Source organism: Pteronotus mesoamericanus, unplaced genomic scaffold (assembly GCF_021234165.1).
Source record: "Pteronotus mesoamericanus isolate MK-2021 breed Mesoamerican mustached bat unplaced genomic scaffold, CSHL_Meso_final contig_26, whole genome shotgun sequence".
NCBI classification, from domain to species: Eukaryota; Metazoa; Chordata; class Mammalia; order Chiroptera; family Mormoopidae; genus Pteronotus; species Pteronotus mesoamericanus.
The window spans coordinates 1,711,667-1,727,432 of record NW_026555109.1 but is presented as its reverse complement, the minus strand read 5'-3'; the positions used below and the strand labels follow the sequence as shown (position 1 = coordinate 1,727,432).

General features: G+C 38.7%; 1 protein-coding gene across 1 annotated transcript in view; it reads right to left on the bottom strand.

Annotated features, from left to right (window-relative positions):
* UBAC2 (UBA domain containing 2) overlaps positions 1-15,766 on the bottom strand; it is a 203,820-nt gene that overhangs the window by 11,049 nt on the left and 177,005 nt on the right. Inside the window, exon 8 of the mRNA XM_054574332.1 lies at positions 8,840-8,962. Coding sequence (XP_054430307.1) covers positions 8,840-8,962 — 123 coding nt within the window. The remainder of the gene's footprint in view (positions 1-8,839; positions 8,963-15,766) is intronic.

Here is a 15,766-nt window from a genome sequence, read left to right as displayed (position 1 = left end):
GTCTCCTTGCCTGGACTCCTGCACTGGACTCTATACTACCTGAGGGCAGAAAACTTGCCTCATTTATCTCTGTATTTCAGGAACCTAGCCCAGTGATTAGCCTTTGAAGAGTAGACAGTTGATAACTGTTGGCTGACTAAAACGCAGGGCAGATGTGACTGGAGCAGAGAGGAAGTAAAAATTTCTAACAGTCCCTGTTCATCTTCCTTTTGCTGAATCTCAGCTTTGGTTTAGTCTTGTTTATCTTCCTTGTCCGATATTCACCTGTGTCCCATTAAACATAAACTAAAAGGTCATTTTTCGGCCCTGTCTGGTGTGGCTGAGTGGGTTGGGCGTCATCCTGCAGATCTAAGTATCTCCGTTTGATTCTTGTTCAGTGCTCATGCCTGGGTTATGGGCCAGGTCCCAGGTTGGCAGTGTGTGAGAGATAACCAGCTGATGTTTCTCTCCCTCTCTTTTTCCATCCCTTTCTATCTGAAAATAAATTAATAAAATCTTTAAAATTAAGTTTTAAAAAGTCATTTTCTAAGCTTGGGGAGGAGTTGAGAGAGACTTAGTAAGCGCCCCCCCCCCGCCTTTTTAAAAAAAGATTTTATTTATTTTTAGAGAGAGGGAGGGGAGAAGAAAGAGAGGGAGAGAAATATTGATGTGTGAGAGAAACACTGATCAGTTGCCTCGTACATGCCCCCAACCAGAGACCTGCCCACAACCCAGGCATGTGCCCTGACTGGGAACTGAACCAGTGATCTTTTGGTTTGCAGGATGATGCTCAATCAGCTGAGCCATGCCAGTCAAGGAAGGATTTTTTCCCCTTTGATTTAAAAACAACCCCATGGAGCCAGTGTGACAAAATTGTGTTATCTGTTAATTTGGAGTATGGGTATAGTATAAAAATCCCTCATTAAAAAGAAAAAAGAAATAGAAATAGAATAATATATAGAGAGTGGGGCAAAAGTAGGTTTACAGTTGTTCATGTGGAAAATAACACAATAATTAATAAATAATAATACAAAGAATAAACTCTGTTTTATGTCCTCACAACTGTAAACCTACTTTTGTCCTACCCTGTATATGTGTGTGCATAAATAAGTTTAAAAATATACTTATTTTTAAGGCAGTAGACATTTGAGCACATTTAATTATTAAAAAATGTTTATTGGGTAGCACTTGACTTTTGCATATTCTTAAAAGTGCCTAGAATAGCATCTGCAAGAGGTGATGAGCAGGCAAAGGGGCTGGGTCTGCTAACTGAAAAATAGTAGAAGTGGACTGTGAAGAACTAAAAATCCAGAGACGTAGCAATAGCAAAAGTACAAAAGGTAGCAAACAATTTTTGTTGTTGTATGTTAGGCTATTATTGAATTTAATAAGGGATGCACATTCTTTCTTAGAATATTTTTTGTTTTCAAAATAGGTAGACTACATTTCCTATGTTAAACATACTGAACTAAAATTCCAGATGTGTTTATTTATATCAGAAAAAAATCAAATAATTATTTCTATTTTTTTTGGTTTAGAAAATTACAAGTTTCTTAATGTATAAAAATTATATAACTTTGATATTAAATAAGGAAAATATAGCACACTTAATTAAAAATTAAGCATAAAAATGTTTTGTTACTTTGAGCTATTTTAATGGCGCCAACAAATTCAATTTCAGTTAATGTGTAGCTTCAACAACCTAAGCAAGAGATTATACATTAGCTATAAATGTTATCATAAATGTGTTAAGAGCAAAAATAATATATTTTACAAATCTTTCACAGTCTCTCTAGCACCTATCACAAGAACTACCAAGCCTCTATATAATAAATAATGCCAGGGAGGACTCTGTCTTCATGCAATGATGGTCTGTAAGAGCCATTTTCAGGATAATCAAGAAACATAAAAGACAGATTTAGAAATTCAGTGAACAAGGAAGCATATGTTAAAAACAACACTTCATGGTTTCATGTAGTTACATCTTTTCATAACAGAGCAAGGAAGAAATAAATGCTGTTTGAAACTGATATTGACAACATGTTAACCTCACTGTTGTCATTCTGGGAGGATCAAGGAAAATGATTCATTAAAGAAATTTAAAGACTTCAATTCCACACATTCTCCTGTTATCACTTTTTGACACTTTTTTTTTTTTTTTTTACAAAGTGCTAAAACTAAGAACTATTTCATCTTCAAATACCTCATACCGTTAACGGCTGCTCTGTAAAGAATGGGACTTGAGGGTCTATGAAGTAAAGAGTAATAGAACAGAACTCTTTTCTTCTTACCTGAATTTGAGAGCATTAGCTTACTTTTTTAATCTGTTACCATAAATATCTTACGAATGTGGAGTTATTGGGCTTTATTTTCTTATTGTGGGGATAATATTTTTATAGAAATTCTCTAATGGAGGTGGAAGAGAACTATGAACTACCGTTCCTTAATCTACCTCTCAATCCTAAAGAGTTGATGAGATGATCAGTCTGAACTGAGAAGTTGCAAGGGCAAGGGGATGTATCAATTCATCAGACACAATAAATTGGTTTCTTTCAAAAGCGTTTATCATGGTCTAATCCAGGTGGCTTGGGTCCAAATGGCATTTTACTCAGGGGACAGGAATGGAGGAGGTGACGGCCTGGATGGTGTGACCACTATGAAATGCTGACCTTGATTTGCTTTCTTCACAAGAACACATTGTATGTGGAAGGAAATGTAAAAGTGTTATTATAGCAAGGGACATAAAGGAAAGAATAAACAAGTGGGACCTCATCCAAATAAGAAGCTTCTGCATGGCTAAAGAAAACATCAGCAAAATGAAAAGGGAGCCAACCGTATGGGAAAATATATTTGCCAACGATAGATCAGAGAGCGGTTTGATCTCCAAAATATATAAAGAACTCACAAGACTCCACTCCAAGAAGACACACAATCCAATTAAAAAATGGGCAAAGGACCTGGGCAGACGCTTTTCCAAGGAAGAGATACAGAGGGCCCAGAGACAGATGAAAGGATGCTCAGCATCACTAGCCATCAGAGAAATGCAAGTTAAAACCACAATGAGATACCACTCCACACAGGTCAGAATGGCCATCATCAACAGATCAACAAACAACAGGTGCTGGCGAGGCTGTGGAGCAAAGGGAACCCTAGTACACTGTTGGTGGGAATGCAGACTGGTGCAGCCACTGTGGAAAACAGTTTGGAATTTCCTCAAAAAGCTAAAAATGGAACTGCCTTTTGACCCAGCAATTCCACTGCTGGGATTATACCCTAAGAATCCTAAAATGCCAATTCAAAAGAACCCGTGCACCCCAATGTTCATAGCAGCACAATTTTCAATAGCCAAGTGCTGGAAGCAACCTAAATGCCCATCAGTAAATGAGTGGATCAAAAAACCATGGTACATTTACACGGTGGAATACTACGCAGAAGAAAGAAAGAAAAGAAAAGAAAAGAAAAGAAAAGAAAAGAAAAGAAAAGAAAAGAAAGAAAGAAAGAAAGAAAGGAAGGAAGAAAGGAAGAAAGAAAGAAAGAAAAGGAATAAAGAAAGAAAGAAAAGAAAGAAAGAAAGAAAGAAAAAGAAAGAAAGAAAGAGCTACTACTCTTCGCGACAGCATGGATGGAACTAGAGAGCATTATGCTAAGTGAAATAAGCCAGGGGGTGAAAGACAGATACCATATGATCTCACCTATAAGTGGAACCTAACCAACAAAACAAACAAGCAAGGATAATATAACCAGCAACATCGAAAGAAAAAAGAAACCAAGAGTCAAGAGGGAAGGAGCGGGTCGTGGGGAAAGGGAAGGGCAAGTCAAGGAACATGTATAAAGGACCCATGGACAAAGCCAAAGTGGGGAAGGACTGAGGGAGGGAGGTGGGGGAGGGGGACAGGGGAAAGTGGTGGTGGGAAGGTGGAGACAAATGTATTTGAATAAAAAATAAAAATAAAAATAAATAAAATAAATATTGCATCAAAAATATGAAAAAATAAATGAATCATATTAAAAAATAAAGGTGTTATTATTGTAATGTTCTAGACTTACATTTTTATAGACTTTTTAAAAGTTTAATTTGAAATAATTTCAAACTTACAGAAAATTTTCAATAATGGGACCAAAACCCCCTGGTTAGTCTTCATCCAGACTTAGCAAATGTTATTTTGCTATAGTTGCTTTTTACCTCAATGTGTCTATAAACACATTGTCACACTTGTGCTTCCTGAGCCATTTGAGATTAAGGTGCATATATCATGTCTCTTGACCCCTTGGTTTTTCAATGTCTTTTATTTTCTAAGAACATGGATATTTTTTTTCTTAACCACAGTCGGTATAGATACCAAATTCTAGAAACTTAATATTAATAGAAAACTATTAACTAATCTACAGTCCAATTTCATTAACTGACTCTACAATGTCCTTTTACCCCCTCTCCCCCATTTTCCAGCACAATATCCATTCTAGGATCATGTATGACATCTAGTGAGCATGCCTCCCTAGTCTCCTTCAATCTGGAACAGTTTGTGACATCAGTATTGTTGAAGATACAGATCAGGTATTTATGGAATGTCTCTTAGATTGGTATTGTCTATTTTTCCTTTATGAACAAAGTTATGCATTCTTTATTGTAACTCACAACTGATGTGTCCTTTTTGGGTGTGTGCCCACAATGCTCTTTGTTCCATTACTGGTAATGTTAATTCTTATGAGTTGGGCAAGCTGGTGTCCAACTTCTCTACTGTATAGTTACTATTTTATTTTGTAATTAACAAGTAACTTGTGGGGAAAGACTATGGGAATATATAAATGGCTTGTTCTTCATATATTGCTGATTCTTCCCTGAATAGATTTTAATTCTGATAGCTGCAAAACTGTGATTTTTCCAATACTATCATTCTTTATCTATTACTCTACATTCCACTGAAAGGAAAAGCATTTCTCTAATCCTTGTGGATATATTTATATTAGTATTTATCTACCTATCAATATCACTATAAACTCATGAATTTTCCCCTCCCCACCCTCAAGTGGATTATATTATAGTACTGCCGTTATTTATTTTGATGGTCAAATCTGATGTCTCAGATTTGGCCACTGGGATCCCTTCAAGCTGACTCCAGTACCACTCCTCAGTTATGGAGCACTTCTTTAATTCTATGCAAAGGCGCTCCAGGTCATCTTGTACCTCCCTTACACTCGGGCCTGGGACACACATTTGTCTAAAAAGGTTGGTCCCATTAGTGGGCAAAAGTATTTAGAAACTAGATCTGGGCTCTGAGTGTGCTCAGTGCTCCTGGGATGTCACTGCTTCTGATTCCTGTCAGTAGAGAGAGCTAAGGTAATGTACATACACACATATGTATTAAATCATAAATTTATATTGCTATCTCTAATTCTAATCCAATTCCACAAGGTTCTTGCCTTCTTCTGCTGTGTGGTTTTATTTTCCTTCTTCAACAATAAAATCAACTTCTTTCCTCATTTGCTCAAACCTACATTACATAACAACATAATTTCAGAATTACTGTCTGTATGCCACTATGAAAAATAAACCTATGAAGAGTTTAAGATTTCTTTGCAGTTCTCCTTTTTCTTCAGACAGAGGGCATATTATGTTCAAAAGTTACTGAAATTAATTTATCCTCCCTTCCCTTATGCTTATGTTATTCATATAAAATACAGTTGGATCATTCATTTCTGTTTCTTTTTAGTTATACCAATGTATTTATGAACTTGCTTTTTGAATATGTAAACATTAACTTGATTCCAAAAATCAAAACCATACAAAAGGGATATTCAGAAAAGTACCACTCCCTCCCCTTACACCCATCTTCTTCTCTCCCTCCTTTTGTAGAGAACCATTTTCTTTTTTTAAATTATACTTTATTGATTATGCTATTCCAGTTGTCCTGATTTTCCCCCTTTGCCCCCCTCCACCCAGCACCCTCCACTCCCTCAGGCAATCCCACCACTACTGTTCATGTCCATGGGTCGTGCGTTTAAGCTCTTTGGCTACTCCGTTTTCTGTGCTGTACTTTACATCCCCGTTGCTATGCTATAACTACCTCTTTGTACTTCTTAATCCCCTCCCCTCTTCATCCATTCCCCGACACCCCCTTCCTATTTGGCAAACACCAAAACCATGATTCTGTCTCTGTTCTTCTTGTTTGCTTAGTTTGTTTTTTGAGATTCAATTGTTGATAGATATGTAATTTTTGCCATTTTATTGTTCCTAGTTTTGATCTTCCTCTTTTTCTTAAATAAGGCCCTTTAACATTTCTTGTAATAACGGTTTGGTGATGATGAACTACTTTAGTTTTTTCTTGTCTGGGAAGCTCTTTATCTGCCCTTCTATTCTAAATGATAGCTTTGCTGGGTAGAGCAATCTTGGCTGTAGGTCCCTGATTTTCATGACTGAATATTTCTTGCCAGTCCCTGCTAGGCTGCAATGTCTCTTTTGGGAAATCAGCTGACAGTCTTATGGGAACGCCTCTGTAGGTAACTAACTTCTCTTGCTGCCTTTAAGAGTCTATCTTTAACCTTCGTCATTTTAATTATGATGTGTCTTAGAGTGGGCCTCTTTGCATCCATTTTCTTTGGGACTCAGTGATTCCTAGACTTGTATGTCTATTTCCTTCACCAATCCTGGGAAGTTTTCTTTCATTATTTTTTCAAATAGATTTCCAATTCCTTGCTCTTCCTTTTCTCCTTCTGGTACCCCTGTGAATGTGAATGTTGGACCTCTTGAAGTTGTCCCAGAAACTGCTTATACTATCCTCATTTTTTGGGATTATTTTAAAATCTTGTTGCTCTTATTTATTGTGTTTTGCTTGGTTATATTCCAAATCATTGATTTGCTTCTCAGCTTCATCTAGTCTACTGTTGTTTCCCTGTAAATTGCTCTTTATTTCAACTAGTGCATCCTTCATTTCTGACTGGATCTTTTTATTGCTGTTGAGGTCCTCACTAAGTTCCTTGAGCATCCTTATAAGCAGTGTTTTGAACTCTGCATCTGATAGATTGCTTATCTCCATTTTGTTTAGTTCTTTTTCTGGAGTTTTGATCTATTCTTTCATTTGGGCCATGTTTCTTTGACTCCACATTTTGACAGTGTTCCTGTGTTTGTTTCTATGTATTAGGTAGAGATGCTTTGACTCTGTCTTGGTAGTATGGCCTAATGTGGTAGGTATCCTGTAGGGCCCAGTGGCACTGCCTTCCTTATCACCGAAGCCTAGTACTCGAGGTACGTCCCTTGTGGGGGCTGGGTATACTCTCCTCTTGTGGTAGAGCCTTGTTGCTGTGGCAGATCATTGGGAGGGATCTACTCAAGCCAGTCACATGCAAGGGTTGGCTGTGACCACTGACCACCAACCTCTGCCCTCCATGGAGGATTAGCTGTGCAGGAACAGGGTGGTGGTGCTCTGACACAGTCTGTAGCTGCCCACTGGGTGTGCTGGCCTTGGGGTTTCCTGGGTGGTGCAGGCCAATGTCAGCCCCAACCTGTGTTTTGCCTGCGGCACCCTGCCTAAGCTATAAAGCAGTATGAGATAGCTGTCACTTGTGCTGGACTTGGATATTCCCAGGTGAAGCCAAACTGTGAATCTAGGCTGGCTGCTGCTAGTGTCAGGCCTGGGGATCACTGAGGCCAGCTGTTGCTTGTCTGAGAGGATTTAGGAAATTGTGAAGCAGGAGCCAAGACCAGCCCCTCCTGTGTAAAAGCAGCTTGGGTGGGCCTGTAAGTTGGGTGGGGCCAAAGTCTTGGGAATCTCCAAGGAGGGTCAAACAGTGTTAGCCACGTTGATGGAGTCACAGATAAGGTACCAGACTGCAGGCCCTGTCGGGGAGGGTTTAGAAAAGGGACAATGGCCTCTGCTCACCCTGATACCAAACACTTCAGTTTCTCTCCGTATACCGCTTGTGCCTTTCAAGCTGCTACAAGCCCCATCAGGAGTGAGTCTGAGTAGGTGAGTCCATGTGTAGGTTCTTTAAGAGAAACTTCTTCCACTGACTCAATCCCCACTGGATTTTGGAGTAGAAGCTGTGGTGACTTATCTTCCTGGCACTGGAATCCTGGGCCAGGGACCTGGTATGGGGCCGGAACTCCTTGCTCCCAAGATATCCCTCCCAAATTTTTATCTACCACATGTGACTGTGATACCAGCCCATTCTGCGTCTGCGCCCCTCCTACCAGTCTGACTTCTTTAATTCCATAGTTGTCAGATTTCTAATTCAACTTGATTTCTGATAGTTCTGAGTGATGGCTGTTCTATATTTTAGTTGTAATTTTGATGAGGTTGTGCAAAGAGGCAAGCCATGTCTGCCTATGCTGCCATCTTGACCAGAAGTTTATTAGAAACAAATTTTAATAGTTTCTTGTATATATGAAGTATTACAGATGAAAAAAAATGCTCACAATGTATTAGTTTTCGAATCATGTCTTCCTCAAACTTGTAAGACCCACAGTAGCCAATCAAATATCATTACTGCTATAGGTGGCTGTTTAACTGCTATCAAAAATCTCTGTATTTAGCCCTAGCTGGTGTGGCTTAGTGGCTTGAGTGCCGGCCTGCGAACTGAAAGGTCACCAGTTTGATCCCCAGTCAGGGCACATGCCTCGGTTGTGGGCCAGGTCCCCAGTTGGGGGCATGTGAGAGGCAACCGATCAATGTGTCTCTTGCACATCAATGTTTCTCTCCCTCTTTTTCTCCCTCCCTTGCCCCCTCTCTAAAAAGAAATAAATACAGTCCTTAAAAAAAAAGTCTTTATATTTGTATGCTTGAGTTCTTTCAAGTCTTGTTCACCAAAACTGCTTGATGTTTGAAACACTGGTTTAGGGTAAACATTAGGTGTTACTCATTACCTGTTCCTCAGAAACCTCTAGAGGAGGGGATGCTTGTTGCTCAGACTGCCGACCATCCCGATAGTTTATATTTTGTCGCTGCCGTAAAGGAGGGAAAAGACGATTCCAATTGATCATTCCTCCCTAAAAAAAGATCAGTATACAATAATCAGAAACAGAAGGGAGAGAATCATCATAATGCTTGGGAGAGTATCCTCTTGCAATGCTGTCACATCTATAGACTGAGAAATAAAGTGTCATACTGGTCTGTTGTTTGCAAGCAATCCAAATCCTAAAGTATTGCACCCTCCTTCAATCAATGGGATAAAATCAGCAGAATGCAGTAGGGGTACAGGGAGAAAAACGGGTAATGAGTCTTGCCAAAGTTATTTGTGCAATTTGGCCCACTGTGTCCCCTCTGACTCTGTCCCATCTGCCGCAGCTCCACTGACTCTGAGGAGTTCAGGGACTTTCTGGGTGTGGCAAGGAGGCAGCAGCCAGAAACCTGGAGCTTCCTTCAGCAGTTCTTTAAAATGCTCCTCCTCCCCCTCTTTCTCCTCCCACTCCTTTTCCTTTTATTTAAGTGAATTCTAAGCATGCTCAGTGGAGGGAGACAAAATACAGGTTGAGGGGCAGAATAATGTGAAGGTAAACCTTACACACAGGGAAAAGAGGTTCAGAAGTAAGGATCAGAGCTGTCCTCCTGAGTGGCTCTACGGATAATTTAAGAAGACGGCAGTGTCATTTCTTGTTTAGTTTATTATCAATGAAAAGAAAACCATGTGAAGAAAAATATGCGCTACATGATGCTTTTTAAAAAATTCGCATTTTTAGTTAAATGACAATATTTCAATTTCTCAATTTAAATCTCTATTTCTAGATTAAGAAAAATTACAGACTAAGACAACCTGAAATTTTTTCTACTATGTAACAAGGCTAGGTAAAATAAAAAATTATTTCATATGTAGAGATGAATATAAAATGAAGAAATGGAGGCCTGAAGGTGCCAGAAACAAGGAAGACTACAGCTAGCAGGCTACCAAGGACAGCGGTGCAAGAATGAGCATATCCTGCTAACCCAGAATTTCTTGGTTACCTATTTGGGTCTGAAAGAGGGTAGTGACTCAGAACTCACCATCTACTTACAGGCACAACCCTCAGATGGAACCTGTGAAAGAGAGGATGAAAAAAACAAACCAAAAGGCTGACCTTCAGGGAGAAAGCAGGAATTCATGGTCTGCCTGACTCTTGAGAGATGAGGAATTTGGGGTTCAAGTTACACTAGACATGTGTTCTAAGAACCCATAAAAATTAGTTCTGGGATGAAGATGAATGTAAGTAGGAGTCAAACAGAATCAAATATAAAATTACTCTGGAGAAACACTCTCTTACCATGGAATTAAATGTGATTTATAGGTAAAACTCCACTGGGGAAAGCAGAATCCAAAACCCATGAAGAAAAAACCCATCACAAGCAAGAGTCAATGTGCACAATAAACGAGAGGATCACAAGAACTTAAATTTAAAACAATCTGAAAACTATTAAATCAGAGGTTCAAAAGTGATTAAGATACAAAAGAAAGACAAAAATACATTATAAACATTATTTTTAAAATTTAGGGAAATTATAAAGAAAGATAGTATGCAAAAATTTTCTGGAGAAATACTTGCACAAATAAATTCGAATATATTAGTGATCACAACAAATATACATGGACACTTTCACCAATTCAAAGGCTGAAATTTTCAATTTTGAACTCTCTCCTATCCTCCCCCCACCCTGCATAACAAACCTAAAATATAAAGGCAAAGACAGGTTGATGTAGAGAGGGAAAAAGAATTATCAGAGAAGTGCTAAACAAAGGAAGCTGATGTCACTATATTCATGTCAAATAAATAGACATCAAAGGCAAAAATGGCATTTTAGAGATAAAATACATTGAAATTATTTCTCTAAAATCAACAGCATCAAAATATAGAAAACAAAAATTAGTAGAATGAGAAGAGAATTGGAATTATCCAGGCATATATTTAATTTTTAGGATATCTTGATAGATCAAACAGACAAATTAATAATAAGATAGATTATAAATAAGTGTATCTAATCAAAATAAGAAGCTTCTGCATGGCTAAAGAAAACATCAGCAAAATGAAAAGGGAGCCAACCGTATGGGAAAATATATTTGCCAACGATAGATCAGAGAGCGGTTTGATCTCCAAAATATATAAAGAACTCACAAGACTCCACTCCAAGAAGACACACAATCCAATTAAAAAATGGGCAAAGGACCTGGGCAGACGCTTTTCCAAGGAAGAGATACAGAGGGCCCAGAGACAGATGAAAGGATGCTCAGCATCACTAGCCATCAGAGAAATGCAAGTTAAAACCACAATGAGATACCACTCCACACAGGTCAGAATGGCCATCATCAACAGATCAACAAACAACAGGTGCTGGCGAGGCTGTGGAGCAAAGGGAACCCTAGTACACTGTTGGTGGGAATGCAGACTGGTGCAGCCACTGTGGAAAACAGTTTGGGATTTCCTCAAAAAGCTAAAAATGGAACTGCCTTTTGACCCAGCAATTCCACTGCTGGGATTATACCCTAAGAATCCTAAAATGCCAATTCAAAAGAACCCGTGCACCCCAATGTTCATAGCAGCACAATTTTCAATAGCCAAGTGAATAGCTATTGGAAGCAACCTAAATGCCCATCAGTAAATGAGTGGATCAAAAAACCATGGTACATTTACACGGTGGAATACTACGCAGAAGAAAGAAAGAAAAGAAAAGAAAAGAAAAGAAAAGAAAAGAAAAGAAAAGAAAAGAAAAGAAAGAAAGAAAGAAAGAAAGGAAGGAAGAAAGGAAGAAAGAAAGAAAGAAAAGGAATAAAGAAAGAAAGAAAAGAAAGAAAGAAAGAAAGAAAAAGAAAGAAAGAGCTACTACTCTTCGCGACAGCATGGATGGAACTAGAGAGCATTATGCTAAGTGAAATAAGCCAGGGGGTGAAAGACAGATACCATATGATCTCACCTATAAGTGGAACCTAACCAACAAAACAAAGCAAGGATAATATAACCAGCAACATCGAAAGAAAAAAGAAACCAAGAGTCAAGAGGGAAGGAGCGGGTCGTGGGGAAAGGGAAGGGCAAGTCAAGGAACATGTATAAAGGACCCATGGACAAAGCCAAAGTGGGGAAGGACTGAGGGAGGGAGGTGGGGGAGGGGGACAGGGGAAAGTGGTGGCAGGAAGGTGGAGACAAATGTATTTGAACAATAAAAAAGAATAGAAATAAAAAAATATAAATTAAAAAATTCAGAATAAAGCTGGATAAATGAATTATACGACATATGCAAAATGAATATGCTGCTGTTAAAAAAGACAGTTCAATCTCTATATAATAAAAAGAAAAATTTCTGCAATATATTATTACATAGAAAAAAAGCCCAAAATAGCGTTTATAGTATACTTTCGTTTTATAAAAAATACATATTTGTGTATGTATAGAAAAATTAGGCATTTGCAGTGGTTTTCTCTAAGGTGTAGGATTACCAAGAATTTAAACTTGCACTGTCATGTTTTTAATGTAATGTTTGGCCATTGTATAAGAAGCAGGCATTATTTTCTGTAAATACAAAAATAATAAAGGTTAAAAAATACAAAAAAAAAGTGTGTCTAAATAGATGCCTATAGCCTGCACTCAATATTTAGAGAATATACATTCTTTTCCTTTATACATAAAATATTTATAAAAAATGACTGTGCACTAAGTCCTATGAAGTGCCCACAAATACCAAAACTTAAATATCAGACTATACTGTCTGACCACGATGCAATTAAATTAGAAATCACTATCAAAATTTTAACACACAAAATAAAAATTCACACAATTGGAAATAAAAAATGGAGAAAAACATAAGGGAGACTAGGAAGTATCTAAAAGTTAATAACATTGAGACAAACTATCAAAGCTTGTGGGATATAATTTGAAAGTATCAATCTTAAAGAGAGAAAATGAAGATTGAATATTAAGGAATTAAGTATATTCAATGGAAGAAATTAGGGAAAGTAAAAATCCAAAGAAATTAGAAAGAGTGAAGTAGAATGTTGAGAGCAAATATTAATGAAGTTGAAAACAAAGACACAATAGAGGGCATCAATAAAACCCAATGCTTGTTTAAAAAGTCAATTGAGACTTCCAGTGAAGATGGCAGTGTAGGTAAACGCAGTACTCAAATCCACTCACAACCACACCAAAACTACAACTAAACTACGGAACAACCATCATTGAGAACCTCCTGAAATCTAGCTGAATGGAAGTCCTACAACTAGGAATTTAAAGAAGAAACCACACTGAGACTCGTAGGAAGGGAGGAGACAAGGAACAGGCTAGTCCCACATCCACATGCGGTTGTTAAAAGTCAGAAGTATTGATATCTCAGCTGTGGAGGTATACACAGAGGAGTGAGAGGTTCCAGTACCACACCAGGCCCCCCAATCCAGGGTTCCAATGCCAGGAAGATAGGTCACCATAATTTCTGGCTGTAAAAACCAGTGGGGATTATGGCTGAGTGAGACAAAGGTTCCTGGAGTCCCAGGTTGTTCCTCTTAAAGGCCCTGATGACTTACCTGGAATTGCTCCTTCTGAGCTCCTGTGCTGGGACAGCAGCTTGAAAGGCAGGGACATATGGAGAGGAAATTAATCATCTAGCATCAGGGTGAGGCCTGGAGGGGCAGCTTCCTCCCAGACAAAAGTGCTGGCAGAGACCATTGTTTCTTTCCTGAGAAGCTACCCCTACAGAGCCTGGAGGCAGGCACCATATCTGAGTCTCCACTCACCTGGCTTATAAAATTCACCTCACCTTGGTGATTCCCTGAGACCCTGACCCACCCAACTAGTGGGCCTACCCAAGCTGTTTCTAGTGGCTTTTCCAACAGCTCCTGCTGTGGACTTTCCTAAAATCCCTCAAAGGTTCACGAACTGCAAACAAGCAGCATCTGGTTATGGTGTGTCTCATACCTCTTTCTAAATAACCCCAGGCCTGGCACTAGTGACAGCTGGCTTTGGTTCACAGCTTGACCCCTGCTGGCTACTTCAAACTCAGCACAAGTAGAAACCATCTTTAGATTTCTCTGTAGCTTGTGCGTGTGGCCTCAGGCAGGGTACAGGCAGTGACTGACCTTGCCAGTGCTCCCAGCGGACAGCTTCACATGCTGGATAACAACCTTACCACCTCCACAAGCAACACACTCAAGGGGCAAGTCCTGCTCTGTAGGGTTAGCTCCTACACAGCAGCTCTTCTGCTGTAGTTTCAGCCAGTCCTCTCAGCTGATTGACCTGAGGGTCAATCCCTCATAGCGGTGCCAAAAGCAATCAAGGTTCAACTGCAACAGGACAGTGCACACAGCTCACACAGAGGTGTATCTGGAGAACCTAGCTCAGGTGACAGGGGAGGCTGTGCAATGGGGCCCAACAGAACACCTACTACACAAGTCCAGGAGACATAGCAGCTCTACTTAATATATACTTGGGGAAGCAGCCAAAATGCAGAGACAGACAAACAGGTCACAAATGAAAGAACATAGGAAATCTTCAGGAAAAGAACTAAATGAAACGGAGGCCAACAAACTACCAGATACAGTGTTCAAACAATAGTTATAAGGATGCTGAAGGAACTTAGTGAGAATTTCAATAGCATGAAAAAGGACACAGAAACCATATAAAGGACCAGTCAAAAGTGAAGAGTCATTAACTGAAATAAAGAATAATTTACAGGGAATCAATAGCAGAGTAGATGAAGTCCAGAATCAAATCAGCGATTTGGAAAATAAGGAAGCAAAAAACACCGATCAGAAAGAGGAAAAAGAAAAAGGAATACCAAAAAAATGAAGACAGTGTAAAGAACCTCTGGGACAACTTTAAGCACACCAACATTCGCATCATGGGGGTGTCAAAAAGATGAGAGAGAAAGAAATTGAAAACCTACTTGAAAAAAATGACAAAAAACTTCCCTAACCTGTTAAAGGAAATGAACATACAAGTCCAGGAAGTACAGAGAATCCCAAACAAGATGAACCCAAAGAGGCCCACACCAAGACACATCATAATTAAAATGCAAAAGGTTAAAGACAAAGAGGCAATCTTAAAAGCAGAAAGAGAAAAGCAGTAGTTACCTACATAGGACTCCCATAAGACTATCAGCTGATTTCTCAACAGAAACTTTGCAGGCCAGAAGGGAGTGGCAAAGGACTATTCAATGATGAAAAGCAAGGACCTACAACCAAAATTACCCTACCTAGCAAAGTTATTATATTGAATCAAAGGACAAATAAAGACTTTCCCAGACAAGAAAAAAACTAAAGGAGTTCATTATCATCAAACCAGTTTTATATGAAATGTTAAACGGTATTCTTTAAGAAAAAGAAGAAAAAAATTAAAAATATGAACAATAAAATGGCAATATATACATATTTATCAACAACTGAATCTGAGAAAACCAAAATAAACTAACAAGCAGAACAGAAACAGACTCAGAGATACAGAGAACACTTTGATGGTTGCCAGGTGTGAGGGGCAGTGGGGGAACAGGTGAAAAAAGTGAAGGGATTAAGACGTACAAATTGGCTGTTAAAAATGGTCGTGGGATGTAGAGTGCAGCACAGGGAATATAGTCAATGGTATTCAAGTAGCTATGTGTCGTGTCAGTTGGATGCGGGATTTATTGGGATGATCGCTTGGTGCGTTATGTGGTGTTTGGTTACTGGGGTGCACACCTGAAACTAATATAGTACCTTATGTCAACTGTAATTGAAAACTAAAAAGTGGTGGTTATAAAAACAAGTAAAATGAAATGGATAAATCTGGCAATCTTGACAAAAAGGCAAAGAAGCACAAATAGTATTAGGAATAATACAAGGGTTGTAATGCAGATTTTAAAAAATTAAC